Source organism: Lynx rufus, unplaced genomic scaffold (genome assembly GCF_022079265.1).
Source record: "Lynx rufus isolate CCGP_SWC_20201006 ecotype Redwood Valley unplaced genomic scaffold, mLynRuf1.p SCAF_1, whole genome shotgun sequence".
NCBI lineage: Eukaryota > Metazoa > Chordata > Mammalia > Carnivora > Felidae > Lynx > Lynx rufus.
In genome coordinates, this window is record NW_025814823.1 from 127,222,409 (window position 1) to 127,244,806 (window position 22,398).

Consider the following 22,398-nt stretch of genomic DNA (forward strand, 5'->3'; position numbering starts at 1 on the left):
CTTTGAAGAGTAGCTCTTAGATTGAATTTTTATTCAGTTCTCATAATGTTCTTGGTATGTGCTCTTCAAAGCCCACAATCGGCCTCCTCATCTTGTTGATATTTACTAGTCCTAAGGATCTCTCATGTGTGAGACATGTTGAACGAAGACTGCCTTCTGACCAGTTAACCCCTCTCTGCATGTTTCAAGGTTGGCTTCTGTATTCTATAAGCAAAATAGCAGGCACCTCCAAGTCAGCAGAGTGGCGCAGACAGGCATAGACAAATACTCACTCTAGCTAAGTATGGGCTCCAGTCAAGCTGGAAAAGGTCTCTCAGCTCTGAGTCACTTAGACAATCAAGTCCCTGAACATGTTTCTGTCCCTAATATTTTGTTGCTCTAGGCAACCATCAAGTCCACACGAAGACTTCTGCCAACTGGAGAGGATGACGAGCCAGGGGAACCAGAATTTTCTTTTAACTCTTTGTTGAAAATTCAAAATAGCAAACGGTGGGTATCAAAGACATTCTCTAAAGGATCTATATTGGGAAAAGTGGAATTCATATATTGGTTTAGTGTATCTTTTCACCACTACTTAAGGAAGTATAATGATAGAAAATAAAGGCAATCAGCAGCATGCATTTTTAAAAAATTTAAAAATTGCACAAAAGAGCTGGTTGGATTTTTAGATATTTTTAGTAATCTGATATCCTCATTTTATAGATGAGAAACCAGCTTAAATTACGGACCCAAGGTTAAACAGGGAGTTAGTGACAGCTGGATTTATAGCTTTGGTCCCTAAACACTAGGGTTACTGCTCTTTCTACAAGTTTCACAAGTCCAGTGCCACATGCAGAATGAAGGAATGTTAGTAAATCATAAGTAATCACCTCTTTTGTAATAGCAAATGGTCCTGGATGAAAAGGGCTACTTTGCTGGGTAGCTGGAAGCAGTCCTAAATGTCTGCAGCTATGTAGTGATCATCCAGGAGGGACACGTAACTATTCTAAACTATCTGAAAAGCATTCAAGGTCTATCATTGCTCATCTGAATTTGATCTTTGCTTCCTCTGAATTCTTAAGACACTTACTCTCTGTGACACAATCCTGGGAGTATCTAAGATTCTTGATACGTTTTTCATATGTACAATTATATCCTGCTAAGTCCTTGTAGGTAGGATTAGGTCACATTCATTTCCATTTCCCTGAAACCCAGAGTACAGAATTAAACATGTTTTTGTTCACTGGTTGATGATAAGTCACCATTAGTTTTATTAGCTCTAGTAGTTTAGTAACAATCTACGTATCCAGAAATGGTCCAGGAACGTATACTATTCAATACCAGGAAATAGGTGTAAAGAACCCCAGAACAGTCAATAAATGCATTTAAAGACTTACTTGTTAAAAAGTGGAATCAGGTCTATAAATACAGAAAGCAAATTGATAATTCTTAAGTGCTACTTCTTCCAGAACACCTTCCATATCTTGCTTTAGATCTCCAGCAGAGAAGTACTAACATTTTCTCTGCCTTTCTTTTTAGAGGTGCCATTTGATGCTTGGGCTCAAAGAGACAGAGATGGTGGTGTGGGAGTGGCTCTCCTAGTTTTACTTTTTCTTTGTAGGGAAACACCTAAGGAGATCTGTCACACTTATGAATCTAACCTCTTTGAAGGTCTTATTTGAAAGCAGATTGTGCTACACTGTGCACAAAGGCATTTTAAATTTGCAGGTGTGACTGCCCAAATTAACAACAATACTTTGAACTTTTACAGAACCTTTCATCAAATGATATCAAAACAACTCAGCTTATAAAGCCTTAGGAAGCTGGTGGACAAAATATCCTATTGATATATAACTGGGGATTTACTGCATTAGCTATGTTAGTGATTTGTTTCAAGTTCCCAGACAATGGTATGTTTAGGCAAAGGATACTATTTTCTGCGGGCTACATCTCCAAATTGTGATATTTTATCTTGAAAAATTAAAAAAAAAACAATCGTTTTCTTTTCAAATTTTTTGCTGAATTTTAGTTACCAGTTCACATGGACTTGCTTGTCATCCTTGGGCAAGTGCCGTGCTATTCTTTTCTCTATTGTTCCAATTTTAGTATATGTGCTGCTGAAATGAGCATAGAACCTAATAATTATTTTTCCCTCTTAATTTGGCCAAGCATAGCTTCTTTTTGATGATCCAGAGAAAAGCTCATAGAACACACTAAAATGGACTTCACCTGTGGTGAAGGAGAACCATACTTACCAGTGGGTTTTAAATGAACAAAAAAGTGTCCTACAAATCTGTTTGAGTCTTCTGGTTATTATTATTTAAATGTGTAGCTGTGTAGCATGTTTCTCCAAAAATGCAAATCTAATCTTTTTCTGTTTTTCTCCTTCTGGCTTCCTTCACTCTTTTTCCTCACATACATTGCCCTCAACTGGGAACAGGGGTGCATTCCTATTTTCCCAGATTTTAAATCTGTTGTAAAGTAAATATGAGCAATATGTGTCTGAAATGTTTATCAGACTATGGTTTTTATTTGGCTTTGTCCTAGCATATTAGTTTTTTTTTTTTTAACTTTTTGCCCCATTTCAATGGTTTCTTTGATGTCTTGTTTTGACCAGCTGCTGAGCTTTTTGTGGCTGTCCATTTACATCACTTTAAAAAATGGTACATAAATGAAATTTGAACAAAATGAACAGTACTTTCACATTGTTTCAAAATCAAACATGTTCCTAAGGAATCTGATTTATGGCAGATGGAGAACAAAACCTTCCAGAGGGAGGACTGTTAAATGAGTCTTAATTGCTTGCATATGAAAATATAGTGACTAAGATTGTGTGCACAATTAGGAATTTAAACATGTAGAAAAGAGCTGGCCGTGGAAACATTTTAGCAGGCATAGCTAGTTTGTATGAACACAGACAATAGAAGACAAGTTAGTAAAGGAAAATAATTTTAGAAGAAATTTAGTTGTTTACTTCATCATTCCTTATGTCAAGCTTCCAATTGTAAAGATGATTCATTTACCTCTGAAACTCAATGTACACTAAAAAAAAAAAAAAAAAAGAGGTTTATTTCAGAATTAGAATTTCTTTCTCAGTCCCTACTATGTGCCAGATATTAGGCTTGGTGCTTATTCATCTCATTTAATCCTTAAAATAACTTTCTGAGGTAGCTTAATTATTAACTTACATTCTACAGATGACAAATTGAGGCTCAGAGAATAAGTTGCTTCAAAGTGAAATGGCTATCAAGTGATATATCCAGGGTTCTCTGTATTTATTGAATGAAACCAAAGCCCAGCTTCTTACAGTGCCTAGCTGTTCCCCTGGAAAAACACATACCTTTCAAAAAAAGTAACACTAAGGGTGCCTGTACTTTCAGTTCTGCGTCAAAACGCTTTCCTTGTGTTGGGTGACATGGAGTGGTATGGCTGGGTGGACGGGCCAAAGTTGGTCAGGTCTGGGAGCAGGGGTTGGGACAAAGATGGCAGATTTAGACACAGAGGCCAGAGCTGGGTGGCCTCAGAAGCTCCGTCAGGGTGTTGGGTTGGGAGGGCAGTGGTCAGGTGGAAGGATCTAGTCAAGAGATTCAGCGCTTCAGTGGCTCTGTAGGCAGCAACTGTGGGGGCAGTGAGGTTCCACCTGATGGTTCTGCACAGTACGTGGTACTCAGTCTAGCTCCCCACAGCTAGGGTTTGGGCCCTCCTCCTTACGATGACCCGGATGTTCCAAATGCATAGTACAGTGTTCTATCGTGAGCTTCCATTTGTCTTCAGAAATCTAAGTCCACGTCATGCCTCTAATGGACCAAAGTGTCTTTTCCATGGGACCTCAAGTCGTCCTTCAGATTCTTTCTCCTTAGGAGATCTTCGCCTTCCTGGAATGGGGGTATAGGCTGTTTCTAAGGACTTTGATGAGGGTCACTATGTGGATATCCAAAACTAAAGATCAAACAATGAATCTTCAAATAAGCGTAGAACCCCAACTCATTCATATACTGGGGTCTACTTACATGTTTTTTTCTCAGAAAGTTGAAACGCTTAAAAACAATCTGTCTCTATTATTCTGTATTCCTTAAAGTAAACCCAGACCACAGTTCATTTAAATTACTATTAAGCCAAGATCATAGAAATGTAAATTATTCCTCACTTTGATTCCTTATAAGCAAACCGGGAGCCACAGATCATGAAACTCTGTATAGAACTAAGCATAAACGTGTGTGTTTTAAATGGTCAGGCAATCAAGTCACTTTTGTACCTTCAGAGGAACTGGATTCCCAGGGATACATTAATGAACAAATGTCATCCACATTCCTAAGAACCTTAATATTATAAAGAGCAGCAAGCTGAGAGATATATTAGCAAAATAAAGTGTGTTGTGGCCAATCTTCTTATCTCACTATAATCAGTAATAATTTGGGGTCCACCAACATGTATTTCTCTTTTCAACCAGTACCCTAATTTGTTTCAGGAAATTATCTGGTGTCTCCATTGGATAATTTTAATAATAGCATAGTCCAAAGTGATCAAGTGCTTCCTATGTGCCATGCATAGTGCTTAGTTTTCCATAACTATCATCTCAATTTTCTTGAACTCCTTATGAGAAAATTACTACTATTATGCCTACTTCAAAAACCAGGGACTTGAGTATATGGAAGGTTAAATGAAGTGTTTGAAGAAAAGCATCTGTAAGTGGCAGAGCTGGGATATGAACCCACATAATCTGGCCTTATAACTTAGGCTCTTGGTACTACCTTATGTTACATAGTGTGGGAGAACAGCCAGATGTCCTGTTCTCCTTTAGCCAAGACCCAAGACCCAAACTAGACCAGTTAGACCCCTTCATTGGAATTTAACTCTTAGACATATTAACAAAGAAACTCAAAACAGTTATAGGAGGCTCTCTAGATTGCTCCTGCCATGAGAATTTCCCTTCATTTGTGCCTTTCTAGCACTCTGAAGATGAATGGAGTCCTTCAACCCTGATCCTTCAGCCTCCTGACTAATTCTCAGGGAATTGGAAATTATTTCCAATATTCTATTTTACTGAAGTAAAGTAGATTCCATTTTACTAGATTCTATTTTACTTAAGTTAGCAGAGTTGGGTTTTACCTTGCACTGGAGGATCATTGCTGATGTACCATCATCTAAGGGAAGGGTATAAGCCAGCCTAGAAGAGAGCTGGGTGAGAATCCTCAAAGAATAGGATGCTGAAGGACTGTAAGTGCTCAGTGATAATGTGATAGACACAGTGAGAAATAACCTTGTAGTATAATGCCAGGTTGATTTCCTCTGCTTCCCTTTCTGTTGAAATGATGAGGGCTTGGGCCCCTCTCTCAGCCAGTAGGGCTGGGACACACTGGCCTTCTCCTTTATCTCCAGGACCTTCAGCAGTTTCCAGTGAAGAGAACTGTGCTGGGAAGATCTTTAGAAATGCAGACTGTACAAGGTGTGTTGAAGGGGCAAAAAGACTCCGAGAGACCGTCGCATTCCTCTCAGAAACTGACAGGATTTCAGATGAAGCTGACTCTTTCAAAATGTCCCCTGTGAACACCTACCTATATGCTTGCTTATTCTATATGTTGCCATCACTCTACAATCCTAGGATATTGTCTTGGGATTTCCTTGCCACGTCTGTTATACTTCTTCCAAATGCCTCAAAATTGTCTTATCCCTTGGAGTGGATTCATTTCTAGAATTAGCCTGATCCAGGCTATTCTGACATCCTGTTTGCTGACTAGCATTGGTAATCATATTGGAAATAGTATTTCTTGTCAAAAGTGAAGCATGACAGTAAACCAATGAGGTGACTCTTTCCTCTCTGGCCTATAAACTATTCCCAAAACTATTTCCAAAATACTCTCAGCAGTGGCATCTGGACTAAAAACAGGTACATTTTACAAAGGTAACTACTTTGAGGATCAACACGAATGGCACAATAGCGTCTACTGATAGTTTTGTAATGCTCATTGATATATAAGGCGCTTTTCACCTTTTAGTAAGAGCTGCCATTTATTATTACCAGACACTGTGACAAATTTTCTACATGCATTATCTTGTGTAATCCTCAAAATTAGGAGGATATTATTATGAGTATCCACCACATTTTAACAGAAAAGAGTCAGGGCATAGAGTAAGTTCTTGAAGGTCACAAAGCAGGTGAGCAGGAGAGCACGGCTTTCGTGAAACCCCGATCTCCTGACTTCTGAGTCCTCTTCTTCTCTAGGTTCCCACTTGTACATCAAATTCACAAATAAAACTTACAACAGTGTGTAATTTTTTTTTCAAAATAAAAACCTGCAGGAAAAGAAAACCTAGGTCTATTTGTATGTCAACAATTCTTGTTAAACAGCACAGTCACACAGTCAGAGACTTGAAGTGTCTCAGAAGCCCTTGCCTGTTCCTCATCTTCAATCTCTCAGTTCCAGGACTGAGAGTCCTTTTCTGTCACCCTCTCTAGTTATTTGGAAGACATTTACTCTTTTACAAGTCTGTCTTCTACTTTCTCATGCTGTTAAGTTTTCCCTAAGTTCCTGAACTGGGTCCCCAGGACTCTTTGCAGTGTCTGAGCTAAAATCCCAGTGCAGACAGCTTCCTGGTTCTGTAGGAAAAAAGATCTCTCATCCTGACTCATTTCTTCCTCACTCCCTTCCTCCTGCCTTTCCTGATTTTAGCTATTTGTCTATCCAAGCATTTGTGAACCCTCTGCTTTCTTTTTTACTTAATGCTCTTTGTCAATCAACAAAACACATTTGATCCTTTTCAATTCTGAAAACTTCTAGGATGATGGTTCTAAAGCTCAGGGGAGGTATTTTATGCCTCACTGGGTCCCAGAGCCTAAACACAGTCTTTCACAACCTAGAAACAGAGAGAGAAAGGGCAAACCCAGGAGGGCACACAGAAAAGAGATTCTCCACATAGACAATTTAGTGTGCAATATACAAATATCAAAAACATACCAGAAAGAAAAAGTCATAAGCACCCATGTAGAATACAGTGAAGCAGAAATACTTCCAGACTGCCCACAGTTCCAGAAAGGAACCACAGAGAAAGAGAGAGGATAGCACACTAAAAAGCACTGGATATTTAGACATCGGAAATATCTAGAGGAAGTGCTTCTGGGGGATAGAGAGCTAAGGAACTTCATGGCTAGAAATCGTGCCCAAGAAAATATAACAGGTATGATGGGCTTATCAAGAGTCTAAAGCAAAGACATGATGAATCTTATCACTTGTAGAAAGTGCTATTTCAGGGGTTAAAAGTGGTCCTAGAAGCAAGGTGAGTGGGAGCCTCAAGCACTGCTTTTTGCCCCTAAACTTCTGACATACTCTATGTGAGGCACTTCTCACACAGACCACACCGCCGCTCCCTGTGGAAGTTCCTGCCAGGGTACTCTCAGGAGGTACTTCAGGAGAGTCAGGAAGAGGATGGTAGGAATTAAAGGATGCTTCAAGAATTCTACATCCTAGGCAGGAATCCTTTCCTTAGCTTATGTAACTGAGTTCTTAGGGTTTCCCAAAGGTTTCTCTGTATCCATAGACTTTATCCATTCTCTTTTTAAAAAAATGTCTAAGTTTATTTATTTTGAGAGAGAAGAGTGTGCCGGGAAGGGGCAGAGAGAGAGGGAGAGAGAAAATCCAAGTAGGCTCCACACTGTCATCACGAAGCCTGATGTGGGGCTTAAACTCATGAACTGTGAGATCATGACCTGAGTCAAAACCAAGAGTCAGATTCTTAAGCAACTGATCCACCCAGGAACCCCAGACCTTATCCATCATCTAATCCTACTACCCATTCATATACATTCATAACAGGACCATATAAATTTATTTTCTGTCCTCCTTAAAAAAAAAAAAGAACAAAAGAACAAGAAAAATTCCTAGGGAGTCACTGTCCTAGGGAAGAGGCAGATGACAACAGATTGTATGTTTGTTTGTTTGTTTTTGTGCACATGTCAATAGATCTTAAGAAGGGAAACCTTTCCTTTGAGTCAGCTGTAATCTACACTTTGTCATTTGTGGCTGTATATCGGATCCTCATACGGTTTAAAGGAGATTATGCCTGTAGAGTCTTCAGTAAGTATTAAATGTCAGAAAATGTTACCTTTTATTAATGTCAGTATCTATACCATCTCCAACTGATGTTCTAAAAGTATTTTCTGAGATGGTGAAAGAAGGCTGCTCGAAGTGAACTCTCTGTTGATTCATGGAGTCAAACAATTCAGTGTCACATTTAACCAGTAAAATTTGGGAAATTAGACCAAAAGGAATTTTCACTGCTTTGCCCCACCACAGTAATGTATTTCTGAGTATGCCTAGAATATTTTCTACAGAATACATGGGTGGGAAGCCCTTTGTGGGTAAAGGGAGCAACTTAAGAATGCAGCTTTTGTTTTCTTTCTTTCTTTCTTTCTTTCTTTCTTTCTTTCTTTCTTTCTTTCTTTCAGGAAACTTGGTACTGTGTCTAAGAACACAAAAACAATACAGTTACTAAACATAACATTTCCCAAGCCCGCTCCCACCCTCACACGCAAACATGGACATGATACTTCTCTTCTAGGAGAAGAGCAAGCTTGTCTAATTAAAATCTTGTATACATTTTGAGAGATAACAGCAATGGCAGCCCAGTAATGACGACCATGATGACGTGCTTTACACTGATAATAGTATCACCTTGTCTTTCCTTCCTAATCACACAGCACTTCACACATAGTATCTTGTTTATCTTACACTGCATTGTTTGTTACATGGGGGGGTGGATGTCACTAATACACTTTCCAGAAAGACAGTGATTTTCCAGCAAATTACGAGCAACTCAATGACCCCACTGTGCACTGGCACTCTCACCCACATCATTCAGTATTCCATGATTCTCCCAAATTTGGCTGCCCAAATGGATCATCTGGGAGCACTCATAAAGACTGTGAGTCTTGTCCCAAAGATTCTGTTCTGGACTGTCTGGGAATCTATCCTCTTATTTTTGTTTTCAAGCATCCCCTGGTGATCTCTTTTGGTCAGGCAGGTTTGGGAAATACTGCCCTTTTCAAACTCAGGGCAGTAGGAAGGGATATTGGCTGCAGTGGATTTGGGTGAACATTCAGATCCTCTCTTTCCGTGGTAGCTTTGCTCGACACTAGAAGGATAATACAATAGTCAAGCCATAGGCGTCATAGGCTCAATAATTAACAGATAGAGTACTGTCCTATCTGAGGGATATATTATTTGAAAATATAGTTAATTCTTCACTGTGGCTCCCCAATACTGAGATATCATTAGGCAGCATCCCATTAGTACCTTTTCCAAGTGAGAAGAGGCAAACAGTTGAGACCCAAAAAATACATGTTTGTCACTAGAGTCTATATAAAATGATTAAGCTATCAGCCTTTGCTACTTACTAGTCAACAGCTAAGAATGTCTTAAATTTAATCCATTACACATAATTAAAATGTATTAAATGTGTGCCTAATTCCCACTTAGCACCTTATCATGTAGTCTTTAAAATAGTAGCATTTTTACATGATTAAAATTTTGCCATAATTCATGTAAAAACCTTTTTATTATAGGTTTTTATAACAAAACAGAATTCCTACAGTATTTATTATTATTGGGTTGTTTTCCATCTTTTATGCTTATATACATGTGCTGTGATGAACACCGTATGACTTCTGTTTTCACATCTTTTCTCATCACTCTTCAAGGTAATCAACTGCCAAGTATTCTCAACTCTGTCTCTGAAAACAGTTGTCAGTCTATCCCCTCATCTTCACTGGAGACACCACCACCCGAGTTCAGAGTTGCGTTATCCTTAGTGTGTACTTGACAGATAACAGCCTGCTAATGAGGATGGGGCTGCCTCCAGTCTCTTCTTTTTGGTATGTTTTCTATCCTGCTTCCAATATTGTCTTTCTAAATTATATACTTGCTCTGCTGCATAGAAACGACTGATGACTTGGGGCACCTGGGTGGCTCAGTCAGTTAAGCGTCTGATTCTTGATATCAGCTGAGGTCATGATCTCATGGTTCCTGGGATTGAGCCCCACCTCGGTGTCTGCATTAACAGTGCAGAGCCTGCTTGGGATTCTCTCTCTCCCTCTCTCTCTATGCCCCCCCCCCCACTCATGCTCTCTCTCTCTCTCTCTCTCTGTCTCTCAAAATAAGTACACTTAAAAAAATGATTGATAATCTTCCCTTGCCCATAAAACAAAGTCCACCATGATCAACACTGGCTTCCAATACTCTTCACTGCTCCTGTTTTGTTGCTCCGCACACTTTCAACTCTCTTTGTCTTTTACTGTCCCTAGTCTGCTGATCTGACAGGCACCCATGCTTCCACACCTCACTCTTGCTGGCCCCTTGGGGTCAGGTGATCGTCCCTTGACTATACGCAAAACTCTACATTCTTCAAAGCTCAGCAAAGAACTTTCCATAGATAGTACCTGTATTTGAAGTTTCTTCAATTATGGCCACTTGGCTTGTACATAATCATTCATGATTCCTTCTCCCCTCGATTGTGAATTCCTTGATGCCAATAGTCACATTTTACTCATACCTTGATCTCTACAACCTACCCTATTGCAGGCCATATAGAAGGTACACAGAAAATATTTGTTCACCAAATGGATAATAATCATAATCATAATAAAATTCTAGCACTTACACTACCTACCACTTGTTGAATACATTCTTGCTACCAATCACTGACTTAGAATTTACTGATGAGAAAATGAAAGCTTAGAGAATTTATGTAAATTTACCACAGTTAAAAAGCTAATAAAAGGAGGGGCGCCTGGGTGGCTCAGTCGGTTGAGCGGCCGACTTCGGCTCAGGTCATGATCTCGCGGTCCGTGAGTTCGAGCCCCGCATCGGGCTCTGGGCTGACAGCTCAGAGCCTGGAGCCTGTTTCAGATTCTGTGTTTCCCTCTCTCTGACCCTCCCCTATTCATGATCTGTCTCTCTCTGTCTCAAAAATAAATAAACGTTAAAAAAAAAATTAAAAAGCTAATAAAAGGAAAGCTAGGTTTTCAATCTATAGGGTTCGACTCATACTGGCTGACTAAATAACATGCAGTTTCATTTAATTATGTCAATTAATGTTGTAACAAAATACCCAGAGCAGATATTCAGGCAATACATATTCAATTAATTATTTTCCCCATGATTACACATTTGTTTTTTTCACTGTTTATAACGCCAAGTATTATTTCAATCACTTCCTGGTTGAAAAGTCATTGTGTTAGACCTGCTTCCCCTCTCTCTCTATCTCCACACACACATATGTATTTATAAATATATATTTAAATAGAAGTATAGAAAGGCAAAACAGGTTAGCTTATAAAAAAGAAACAGACTTTTATACCTCTAAAAGATTATAAGTTTAATAATCATATAGTCATACTTCAAGTATTTAAGGAAATCTTTCAATTCAATGCTTTTTCTGGAGAGGTCTTTTTCATGAAGGAATTTTTATAAAAGTAACCTCTTTTGGCTTAAAAACTTTAAAAAACTCGATAGTCAGTAGATGTGTTAAGTGTCAAAGTAAAATAAGAAAAAAACTTGCAAAAAAGTCAATGTACAGGGGAACCTGGGTGGCTCAGTCAGTTAGGCGTCTGACTCTTGATTTTGGCTCTAGTCACGATCTCACAGTTGGTGAGTTTGAGCCCCACATCAGGCTATGCACTGACAGGGCAGAGCCTGTTTGGGATTCTCTGTCTCCCTCTCTCTCTGCCCCTCCCTCACTTGCTCACTCTCAAAAATAAACATTTTTTTTTTTAAAGCCAATGTACAAACAGTCCCATACACAATCATTTTTCAATCACATTCCTAACAAAGCTAACTGAGCTTCCATTTCCTGCAATTATCAGAGTCTTGCTATAATGTGCTCTTATTAAAGGAAAAGGGAAAATAGGGGAAGTACATGGTGAAGTGGTGCCTGTTACTAGTAGAGTGGACTTGTGTGCAATGGATTGGTCTCCTCCTGCATGCACACCACCTTAACATGCATTTCCATCCAATGTCTCTTTGACCTCTCTCACCTAGACCCATTTGTCTTCTTTATGCATATCTTGCTTTCAATTATTATTGCACATATTTCTTTTTATGTTATATACACTATTTGTTATTCTCTCTCTCTTTCTCTCTCTCTCACACACACACACACACACACACACACAGACTTACAATGACTTAACTAAGTACCTAGCATCACTATTGTCACCATAAAATAGTTTCCTGGTGTCTTTTCTTTAATAAGCTCAAAATGTTAAATGATTAGTCCAGATAATAACACAATAATTGTTCCAGTTAAGTACTTTTGGTATTCTTTTTGTCCCCTCGTTGGATTTTAGGAATGACTTTGTGCTTTAGAAGAACAATAAACATGCAAGGTTAAGTTTATTCTCACTGGGTTTCAACTAATTAGTACTATTTGGATAATTTACTTTTTATATCTTCTACTTACCGAACTGACTAAATTCTATTTAGAAAACACTTGGTTTTTAAGGGGTTGTGAATATTCAGGGTAAAATATGTGGAGTGGAGACTTACACCAATTTTTTTGTGGACTAAAATCAATTTTGTTTTATGCTAGTCACTGTATCACATGGCTCCCTCTATAGGTAAAGTGTAAGCAATTATATTCACTTTATCACTTATAGAGAAAAACTTGTATTTTTTAAAATCTTGAGCCAAAAGACATTTGCCTTAAACCTCCAAGTTCGATTTACCTGAGAGCCTAGAGGTTATATTCAGTGAATATAATCGAAACAGCTCTAAATATAAAGACTCATCCAGGGAGGAGATAGGACATGACTTTTTTTCTAATTTTCAAGTTTATGTACAAGAAATACAGTTCTGTATCTATTGCTCATAAATTAGTATCCTTTAATACTTATACTTTCTCAACGCATACACTTCTAAAGTGGGTCTGAAAGCTACCCTAATATGATGAACGGTTTTACAGGGGTGTAAGAAGGCCCCTGGACTCAGAGATATATACTCCTGGATCCATGTCTAAGTACCATTTACTCTCACTAGGCCTCATTTTCTCAACTTTACAATAGAGAAGTTTAAATTTCCTCTGAGTTGCATTCTTGCATGAAAATCCTTAATTTGAAAATGATTAAAGGGATTGAAAATGTGGCAATTAGAAACTTAGTGAAAAGTGATACTGTGAAGACATGACAAGATTGTATGAGGTAGCTTTTCCTGAGTTCACACCATTTGAAAACGAAATGCTCGAAAGGACTAATTGTGTCTAAAGAGGCATAGCTAAACTCCAAAACCTATACAGAACAGCACAATACAGCGATGGCTTGGCCATCTCTGACGCTTTGCTGCCCCCTCATGTTTCAACATACTCTAGTTCTATTATTCACTGCCCCTTAAGGACCTAAGTAGGTGAGCCTTGCTCTAAGTCATACAAGGATTCCTAAAATGTCCTGTGATTACTGTTTAAAAACAATCATTGATGAAATGTTCCAGAAAAGCTGACACATCATCAGTGTCTTCCTCCTCTACCTTACAAGCTTTCAAATTAGCTTTAAGAACAACAACAACAATAGATGCCAGACATGGATTAGGATTATAGGAAGAAACACTTGGGGAGTTACTCATAACCTGCTGACTTCTGGTCTTTGTCTAAATTATCTCCCCAAATTTCTGAAACAGCACTGAGAGTTAGCTACTCATATCTACATTCTTCAAATGAGGGAATAAAGCAAATGAGAGACCCAGGGTTTGTACTCCAGCTCCAAACCCCACATGCCATGTGTTTGTTATATCACCCTAAAGAACAAAATAGCTCTTTAGTAATGAGACTCGTTTATAAATGTACATTTGGAGATGTACATTAGCTATGGAAATAGAAACTGCCAAGTGATTTACACGCTTTAACCCTAATGATATAAAATCAAACTTCCCTGGGTTTAAAACACATGTCAAATGGAATAATCTCAAAGGAGAAAAGGGTATTGTAAGTTCTGTGGGACAAAGCTTTAGAAAACATAGTGTGACACATGTAGACAAAGTTCTTAACTGTTCTTTTATAGAAATCAAATGGTTGATTTACGGAGAAGTTGTAGAGAGATCATTATTTTAGATTTTGAAAATGATTCTGCACCATACTTTATTGCCCACATCACAGGGCCACCAATGTGTGTGGCAGTGAGGAAAAGTAGGGACACAGCACTGGGAGCAATAGGAAGACCCACTTTTGACAGGCACCAAGGAAGTGTGTCCATTTTGACCATTTTGGGGGGCTCCATATTTTCTCTCTTATGACCCTACAAGCCTCTTTCTCTCATTTTTTCCTCCTTTCATCTCTCTGCCCTACTCATTCCATCATCCCTTGTTCTACCTACAGAGAATAAAAACAAGTGCAAAGCAAAAGAGAAAATGTCTTGCATGCCTACTCTGCGAAGCAGGATGCTGAGAGCATCCATATGTGAATGCCCCTTACTTAGCAATAACTGTAGGAAATATGATAACCAATTTATAAGTGGGGAAACCAAGGCAGAGAGGGGTATGTGGCCTGCCCAGGGCCACACAGCTATCATGGTAGAGCATGATTTGAATTCTAGACAGGCAGAACACCCATGCTACACAATTCCAGGGGCACCCATCCGTGATGTTCTAAGTGGTTGCCCTCCAGGGGCCCCTGGAGCTGTGCACCACAGCAGCCTTTTGGACCACTCCTGGACTCTGCCATATGGTGCACTGTTCCTCCAGATCCTAACCAAAATATCTAAGAAGGTCAAGTTCATCTTAAAGGGTGCCCCACTGACCCTTTTTAACACTCTTTTCTGCCATTCCCAGGACCATGACACAGGAATAGCTGGGTTCTAACAATAGGAGGCGTGAACCTGGATGTATAGGTCCTGAACAGTCAGCAGCTGAGGAAGGAGATGCACTTTTCTGTGTACCTCAACTCTTACTTCTATCCAAGTTTATGTTTTTAAGAGCCTACTTTTACAGAGTGGGCTCAGAGACAGAAATCTTTTCCTGCCATTGCCCTCATTCCCACAGCCTCCATTCCACTTTTCCACCTTGGTTGGCTAGGCTGGGACAAGGAAAAAAGACTGCCATTCTCCAGTTAATTTCCCATTGTGCTCTGTGATGAACACGGCTGCACTAAGCAGTTAATGACAGTTAATTAGTTTCCCTTCCTAGATAAGATATTTCTGTAGCCCCACTGTCCCTAGGCCTCAGGTCAGGAGCTTGTGGGTACAAATGAGGCCATATTAACCTTAATTCTCAGATTTCAATGGCTCAAAGTTCCCTCTGGTATAACTCCTGGGCCTCAACACTATGTGAACATTTGTGGGGGCTTCTATAGGGTCTCTCACATGTGTTTAAGAAAAGTCAGTGCCCTTTGAGTGCAATTACTCTCCCTTTAATCACTTCCCAGCATCTGCCAGGGTGGTTGGACAGCTGCCTGGACCACTGACCACCCACCACCTCCTGATGGACACAACAATCTCCACCGATACCTGCAGCTGCTCTCTGGAGAGGATGCTCCTGTGAGGCTGGCTCCTATGTGACCTCAAGCTACACAAGCGTCCAGGAACCAAAATAGCACTGCGTTCTGTTCAAACTACAATGTCAGAGTCCTGATTGTGGCAAAAATAGTAGGGGTGGGGAGGTGACCCCTCTGCGTAGGGGTCAGATCTAGAGCCTGAAGCAGGGCTGGGGATGAGCTTCCATGTGGCCTCTCTCACTAGAAGCCCCAGCTGCAGGCTCACAAAGGTTGGCCTGCTTGTCCCTCAACGTAAGAGGCAAGTGTACAGAGACAGGGCCATCCAGTTCTATACCCCTATCTCAGTTGAGACCCATTGACATTGAACTCAGCTTTCTGGGAAAAAAAAAAGTTGTTAATCAAAGAACTTATTTTAATATACAGGAATTTCAGTCTATATCTTGTACAATGACAGGAAGAAATGTGATGGACAAGGCATACACTATGAAATGACACTTGAAAATCATCACCAACAAGATCTTGAAAGATAAACATAGGAAAAAGAACCAAACATTTAATATTCGTTGAAATACAAATCCCATTCAAAAGACATTCCAAAAAGAACAACATTACCAACTGTTCCAGAATCAACTCTGATGTGACCGCAAAGGAGACCAGATTAAAAGTGCTGACCTGAATGGGGACGTTAACTTTCAAGCAAAGTGTACTCACTAATAGCTTAATAAGGAGCTCTCAAAATATTCTGAGTTGGAGTCCAAGGAAGGCACTTGAATCAAATGAAGTAATGGTCTAGTTTGGAGAATATGTTAATTTTCTTCTGGTAATAATTTTAGAAAACATAGGTTTTCTTTTCCAGGCAATTATTTTAATGAATCAATTGGGGTTTCAAGAAATGATTAAATGAGTTCAATTTGGTTTCAGGTTCAGCAAAATGAGATCATTTGTTCTGTTTTTGGTTCAGTTGAGGTCAAGCCCCATGTCTAAAATAGATTAATAGGAATTGGGATGATTTTTTTTTTTGCCCTTTATGTCCCTCATCCTTCTTTTCCCTTATTTTCCCCAAACATCTGTTCTTTTGATCTCATTGAACTTTCCTGTGTTGTATAATTACTTCTCTCCCCTCCCAAAGTAAATTTATTCTCACTTTGAGCCAAAATCAGGACTACTGGAATGGTGTTCCTTCCTGCACACAACTGGGATATCAATTAACCAGTAAGGTCCCTTTTATTTATGCTTTCCCTTTCATTAAAACAAACTACCACACAATAATGTCATGCTGATGGCATAAGCCTGGAAACGATATGGTCAACATTTGGAAGGTAACACTATCTCTCGTAATACAAATGCCGAGAGCAATGTATCAGCACAGATTTAAATAGTCTTTAAAGACGGCACATCAGTAAAGATTTCCTAAATAATAGCTTAAATGGAGAACTTGTGGACTCAAGGATAGAAATGATAATAGAGAGAAAAAGGGAACAATTTCTTTAAAATTATAGAATTGCAATATAAAATTGGTGTTAAGTGTTATGCTGAACCTTGGAAGATATGATTTTTTTTTTTCTAGACAGAAGAAGAGTAAGCTTCTAGATCTTTCTTACCTGTTATGGTGGCTTTGTTGATGGATGGTTGGTTGCACATGGGTGATCTTCTGACAAAGAGAGAAAAGTACAAAGCAGTAAATATGTCTGCATGTTAATCTCAGGACTCTCGGAGTCATCTCCAATATGCCATTTTAATTCAAAGGATTATTTTTAAGGCAGGACATGCAAATGAAGATTTCTCTCAGACTAGCCAGTTAAGTTCCTAGTCTATAGTTAATATCACACATGTCAAAAAAGCAAAGAGTTAAATCTCACAGTGATAGACTTTGGGGAAAATAAGGCTGAAGTAAATGTCACAGGAACATGATAGAGGAGGAAGTTCTTATTAATTGACTGCATTCAATTAAACCAGGGTTTACAGAGCAAACACAAACTTTGTGAATTTGAAGAACAGTCAAGCGACAAGTGGTTTCCCTAATACAGCGATGAGAAACTTTTGTTTTTGGCATAAATTCTCAGAAGTGAATGACTCCTTGGAGACTGTGTTACAATTAGAGAAGCTATTTAAACACTTTCCTTTTCCTTTCCTTATATTGAGAAACATCTCTGATACATTTATCAGAGAGGTATATCAATGCTTTGTCCAAATAGATGCTATAGAGACTGCAGAAACACTATAAACCAAAGGTACTTAAGTAGGTTCTATCTTGTATTCTCTGATTTTTCAGATGCTTGCAAAGTTTCACAAGGTGATTATATTCCCCTTGAACTGAAAACCCCTGCTCTAAAACTAACATGTATCTCTACAGAGTCCAGCCACAACGTATCCACTATTCAATCAGTGCTTAATAAATTATGTTGAAAAGAATATCACTTATGGTCTATAACTTACTTACAATTGGAAGCTTTTAAAATATTGCATAGTGATCTTTAACACTTAACTAACACTTACAAAACACTTACTGTGTGTCAGACACTGTGCTAAATGAGCACTTTCGATGAATAATCTACTTTGATCCTCAAAAGAAACCATAAAGCAGGTTATCTCATTGTTTTCGTTTTACAAAAGAGGAAAACAAAGCTTTGGGAAGTCGAGTCACTTGTTCAGAATAAGAGAGCTGAGTTTTCAACTAACGCAGTGGGATTCTAGAGCCAGCGCTCTGCCATACTGCCTTATTTTTAAGATGCTTTTGTGGAAAGAGGATGAACAGCCATGCATCTGTGCAAATGACAGACTCTTGCAGAGCTGTGTTCAAATCTGCTTTCCTGAGATGGCACATCTCTTAATTGGGAGATGCAGTCTAGTGCTTTCTAAATTCTCACTGCCTTGGTTCCAGGCAGTGTCTGGCTCTGACTTACTGCTTTTAAGTTTATTGATGTCACTTTAGGATTGAAGTTTTGTGTTTGGCTGGAAATGCACCATGATCAACTGCCAAGTTATTCTGGTTTTTATTAGTAAATGAAATGAGAAAATGTAAAACTTGATCAATGTTTCATAAAACAGAAAGGGTGATGCTTTAAATTGTTACTCTGAAATAGAGCTGATCTTCTTGCTGAGAGTATATTATTCAAATAATTTATATCTTAATTACTCCTTTTTTAGTCCTTGCTCTGTGAAAATCTAGAAAGCGTTTTATCTGAAAAATGGTATCAAATGAATATCTTAAGCTCATCTACAGTTTTAGAAAACCGAGTTATTGCCTTTTTATTTATTATCTTCTCTTAATAACAATCCTACAATTTGGGGACTTGGGAAATTGGTATTTCAACAAATAATGACAAGCAGACAATATTAATCACTTGATCATGGTTACAGTGGTAAATCATTTAATGAAGAATGGGTCAGAACTCACTGTGGAATTAAAAATCTCAGGGGCAAGAAAGAGCAACATGATAGAAACCAGTGATAGACTAGTAAAATCAGCAATGCACATTTGAGTACCCACAGGGGCCAGGCTTCACATGCATTCCTCATGGACTTCTTTCCTGTAGCAAACAAAAAGGGTGGATTGTGCAAGGCCTCACATGCCTTCCATGAAATCCAAGGGTAAGCTTGGAAATGTTTTAGTGGCATTGTAAGTGTCCAGCAGGGAAAATTCTGATTTCCTCATGGTCATCATGTGACAAGCCAGAGTTATACCATTTCACTATCGCTGTCTGCAGCAGAGCTTAGCTGTGTAGACTAATTTCTGCTATTCTGATACATGAAGAGTTTGATTCAATTTGAATCAGTAAAGGAGGTACAAATCTGCATTAGCCAAAAGAGAGACTACAAAGGCCTTTACTTAGAGACTACCAGCTAATATTGTTTGGTTAGATGTCACTGGACATACAATAGGTCAGGTTTAGGCATAAACTATGAGTTTCTATCCTCTAGCTGCTCTTTTCCACTTTAATCTGTTTCATCCTTGCAAATCAGTTGAGAACTTTATCTTTCAAGGGATGGGTCTTAGGTCATCTCTTTAGAGACAGAAAGCCAGTCTGCTGCCTTCACACCTGTCTGGTAAACTGTTTGCCTGACACAGGTTTAGATGTTGGTACCCAAGTGACCATGTCTGAAGGAAGTATAAAAGGCATTATAAAGTTTGTAGTTTGCCTATTCAAAGACATGCCTTAATATTTGGGACTAAAATGTTTGCGAGTGACACCCGTAATTTCATGCCTCCTGTGAAGCTGAGACTTTCCAAAGAGGAGGTGACGTTACCTATGAGTTACCAAATGCCAAAATACCCACGAGGCTGTTGAGATCACTGGGATATTATATGGCCATGGAGCACAGAAGACACGTTTGGTAATGGTAAACAAATACTGCAAGTAAACCCTCAGATTTCACATGCTACAGTATCACTTTGCTCTTCTAGCCAACAAGCACATGCAGAGTGACTGCTCTGTGCTGGCTCTTGTGTGAGGCACCAGGAACACACGTCAACCACACACACCCCCAATGGCTGCAGGCTGACATTCTTCAGGGGCGCTCAGACAAGTAAATAGGTACCTGGAGCACAGAGGGATATGTGCTAACATAGGAGTTAGGTGCAGTATGCAGTTACACAGACATGGAAGGACGTACCATCAAGTCTGGGACCTGTGTGTACGTGTGTTATGTTGGGTGTTAGCCAGGGACGATGACCCCAAGTAAATTATATTTAAGCTGTGACCTAAAGAATGGATTGCAATTAGCCCAACGGATGAGGTGGGGGTGGAGAAGAAGGTGAGAAATGTTCAGACTGAGGAGACAGGACTGCGAAATCATTACTTGGAAAACAGGACAATTGACTGAAGCTTCTGGGTTCCATTCGAATAATTACTTGCGTTGTAACATTTATATTGGTTTTTAAAAAACCTTTGTTATCATAGAAAATGCATACATAGTGGCCAGAGTTTTTTTTTTTTAATTCACATGGAAAATGTGAATGTGTCAGTTACATTATTATGGGATTTTATTTAAAATTATTCAGATCTTTCGGGGCATCAGGGTGGCTCAGTCAGTTAAGCGTCTGACTCTGGCTCAGGTCATGATCTCAGAGTTCACAAGTTTGAGTCCTGCATCAGGCTCTGTGCTGATAGTTTAGAGCCTGGAGCCTGCCTCAGATTCTGTGTCTCTGTCTCTCTCTCTCTGCCCCTCCCCTGCTTGCACTCTGTCTCTCTCTCTTCTTAAAAATAAAAAATAAATTGGGGCGCCTGGGTGGCGCAGTCGGTTAAGCGTCCGACTTCAGCCAGGTCACGATCTCGCGGTCCGTGAGTTCGAGCCCCGCGTCAGGCTCTGGGCTGATGGCTCAGAGCCTGGAGCCTGTTTCTGATTCTGTGTCTCCCTCTCTCTCTGCCCCTCCCCCGTTCATGCTCTGTCTCTCTCTGTCCCAAAAATAAATAAACGTTGAAAAAAAAAATTAAAAAAAAAATAATAAAAAATAAATAAATAAATAAATAAATAAAAAACATTTAAAACAATTAAAATTATTATTCAGATTTTCCATATACTTTTATAGACTTAGATAAGTTATAATTTTATTTAATTTTATTTTTTTAATTTTTTTTAACGTTTATTTATTTTTGAGACAGAGAGAGACAGAGCATGAATGGGGGAGGGGCAGAGAGAGAGGGAGGCACAGAATCGGAAACAGGCTCCAGGCTCTGAGCCATCAGCCCAGAGCCCGATGCGGGGCTCGAACTCACGGATCGCGAGATCGTGACCTGAGCTGAAGTCGGACGCCCAACCGACTGAGCCACCCAGGCGCCCCGAGTTATAATTTTAAATAAATTTCTATCCACTGTTATCTTAATATTTATTTAAAGAAATGTTTTTTTCTTCTGGTAAATTATTTGGACTTGATATTTTATTTTATTATTAATTTTTTAATGTTTGTTTATTTTAGAGAGAGAGAGACAGACAGCACTAGCAGGGGAGGGGCAGAGAGAGAGGGAGACACAGAATCTGAAGCAGGCTCCAGGCTGTGAGGTGTCAGCACAGAGCCCGATGTGGAGCTCAAACTAGTGAACCTTGAGATCGTAACCTGAGCTGAAGTAGGATGTTTAACTGACTGAGCCACCCAGAGCCTCTGGAGTTTACATTTTAATGACTTGTTGTTTATTATTAATGATAGAATGCCAAAATAAGGAGCATTTGAGTAATTAGTTTTCCACTTAATCGTGAAAAATTATTTTCTCTTTTTAGATTTTTCACCTTTATTAGATGATTCAAATTATAATTATTTCCCATCTCAGCTTTCTGTCTTTCAAATGCTTCCTCTGTTATCACACACACACAAAAAAAATCACAATTTTATTAATTGCTCCATGAGGCTCCTTATCTGAGATTCAGTAACAGCAGGAGAATCAAAGATCTTTGATATGATACAATGCTTCTCCAAGTTAAACTGGTGTCTTAGAATTAGGAGGATGACTTTGGATTGACTTTAAGGCTTGATGAGATTATATGTCCACGGTTAATTTATGAAGTAAAGCCAAAACGATAGAGTTACCCTGAGTGTGAATAACTGGGCAGAGGACTGATTATGCCAGGTGATTTCTGACAGATGCAGGCACCATATTTATTTCTCATACGGCTTCATTTCTGATATTAGAACCATCATTGCAAGTATTATAGAAAATTGACGGGACATCTTAGGCCTTAGTGTAAATGGTTAGACAACATGGCAACGACTGAGAGAAATCAAATACATTGCCTTGAGTTCAACCAGACTCAGAAAACACCGTCTAAAAGTTTAGCATGACGGGGTGGGGAAAGGATAACTTACTTGCTAGGTGCTCGATCTTGCAAATTAGTTAATGCAGCAAAGTTGTTTCGTACAGTTCGCAGGCTGGCCAAGACCTACAACAAAAAGGGACTCTTTAAGCTCCTTGGAACAGAGCCATCTTTAGTGCAATTTAAAATGGTTTGGTGATGTAA

General features: G+C 39.1%; 1 protein-coding gene and 1 non-coding gene across 2 annotated transcripts in view; both read right to left on the reverse strand.

Moving 5' to 3' along the window:
• Positions 1–2,000: 2,000 nt before the first annotated feature.
• LOC124523302 (U6 spliceosomal RNA) lies at positions 2,001–2,109 on the reverse strand. Its single transcript, XR_006964976.1, has one exon. It is a non-coding gene; the product is annotated as a U6 spliceosomal RNA (small nuclear RNA).
• Positions 2,110–2,767: 658 nt separating this feature from the next.
• Positions 2,768–22,398, reverse strand: part of LOC124517405 (cAMP-specific 3',5'-cyclic phosphodiesterase 4D-like) — a 545,211-nt gene continuing 525,580 nt past the window's right edge. The window contains exons 4-6 of the mRNA XM_047086845.1: positions 22,247–22,320; positions 17,049–17,098; positions 2,768–3,021 (exon numbers count right to left, since the gene is read on the reverse strand). Of these exons, the coding sequence (XP_046942801.1) occupies positions 2,999–3,021; positions 17,049–17,098; positions 22,247–22,320 (147 nt within the window). The 3' untranslated portion in view covers positions 2,768–2,998. The remainder of the gene's footprint in view (positions 3,022–17,048; positions 17,099–22,246; positions 22,321–22,398) is intronic.